At 45.4% G+C, this 1472-nt stretch overlaps 1 protein-coding gene across 1 annotated transcript; it reads left to right on the top strand.

The window, feature by feature from the left end:
• Positions 1-1137: 1137 nt before the first annotated feature.
• ACA1_193960 (uncharacterized protein) lies at positions 1138-1326 on the top strand (the record flags this gene model as incomplete). Its single annotated transcript, XM_004337324.1, has 1 exon — positions 1138-1326. The coding sequence occupies one exon, from the start codon at positions 1138-1140 to the stop codon at positions 1324-1326; it is 189 nt and encodes a 62-aa protein (XP_004337372.1).
• Between the last annotated feature and the right edge of the window lie 146 nt (positions 1327-1472).

The following is a 1472-nucleotide window of genomic DNA, read 5'->3' as shown; positions in this document are numbered from 1 at the left end:
CAACTTGGAAGGAACATACATCATTGGTTGTAAGTGGAGGTGCTTCTTGGCGCCTTTCAATCCATGCCTTGTTTGCTTCTTGATGTTGTACCATCCTACATTGATGCATCTGCACAACATTTTTGGACATTAAAATTAACATCATCAACATTTGGGGGGGGAGTGTATGTCTTGCTTGGTTGATGCAATCTGTAAATTAACAAAATTACACTAGAAAGTGTTCAAATGAGAGGGGAACCTTTGATCTTGGGGGGATTGACTGTTCTGTGACATCATCACTTGTACTTGTGCAATTCTGCACAAATTAATGAAAAAATAATGGACATTAGGCACATGATTGCCCCCCCTTGATCAAAAAGGGGGTTCCCACACCTGTCCTAGGTGCTGCCCCTGTGGGGAGCACTCTGAAAAGAATGCTGAATTGCTTGCTGCGTTTTTTAAGCACTTTGCATCCTGGAAAAAACCGGGATAAATGTGGCATAAAGGTGGGAATGCATTCCATCAACGAAATGTCAGCTGTGTGTTGGCTGAAATCCAGAGCTACTGCTTCTGTAGAATGTGCAAGGAAACGGGCGGAAATGAGAAAGAAATCGGCCCGTTTCCTTGCGCATTCTACGGAACCGTACAAAATAAATGAGTGAAGAAATGAACTGAAAATTTGAAGTAAAGAAAAAAAGAAAAGAATAAAAATGTCAAGGAATGCGATGAACGTGTTTATATTAAAGGGAAATGTTATTTTTATTTCCCAATGAATGCAGGACCATTGAAGCTGCTGGTGTTGCTGAGCTGTGAGAGCTGCATGGCAGTTCCCTGCTCTCTGAGGAGGCACAGGCTTGGGTCAATGCAAGCCTTACTCCATTGGTACATACCACCTTCCATCAATGATGACAAGACCTTCATGATGATGAACAATGATGGTGACACCATTGCAACATCCACAGGCGATGCACCAATGAACAGTGCCCACCATGGCATGACCACACAATCAGTACATCTTTAACTACATCATCATTTAGTTGCTGACATCATGCAGTCTGTTCCACCACTTACACAGATTGTTGGGCAGTGGGCCTTCTCAAGTGCAACGTTGAGGATCCTTACACTACGGCGTTGGTGAAGACCACCAACCCTTCTATTATGAAGCTCATCATGCACAATGACTTCTTTGGGAGGGAAGGACTTCATGTAAAGGTCTTGGAGCAGCTCAAGGCTGACAATGCTGAGTGGAGCGGGGTGACTGACTGTGAGAAGGCGCTCTTCCTCTTCTTTGAAGGGCAACGGAGGTGGACTGTCAATGGCACGCCGGTCTACCTGGGTCGCTGCTAACCGAGCTCTTGCGCCCCTCATCGCCGCACCAACGGCTCCACTCAGTTTCTTTCATAAATACAACTTACTTCTAGTTTATTCATCTTGCCTCAATACCCTATGTCCCTGCAGCCCCTCGATCGGCACCGTGTCACCTTGGTTGACAG

This window comes from Acanthamoeba castellanii (assembly GCF_000313135.1).
Source record: "Acanthamoeba castellanii str. Neff unplaced genomic scaffold scf7180000084750, whole genome shotgun sequence".
Classification (NCBI taxonomy): domain Eukaryota; phylum Discosea; order Longamoebia; family Acanthamoebidae; genus Acanthamoeba; species Acanthamoeba castellanii.
This window is presented reverse-complemented; position numbering and strand designations above follow the sequence as displayed.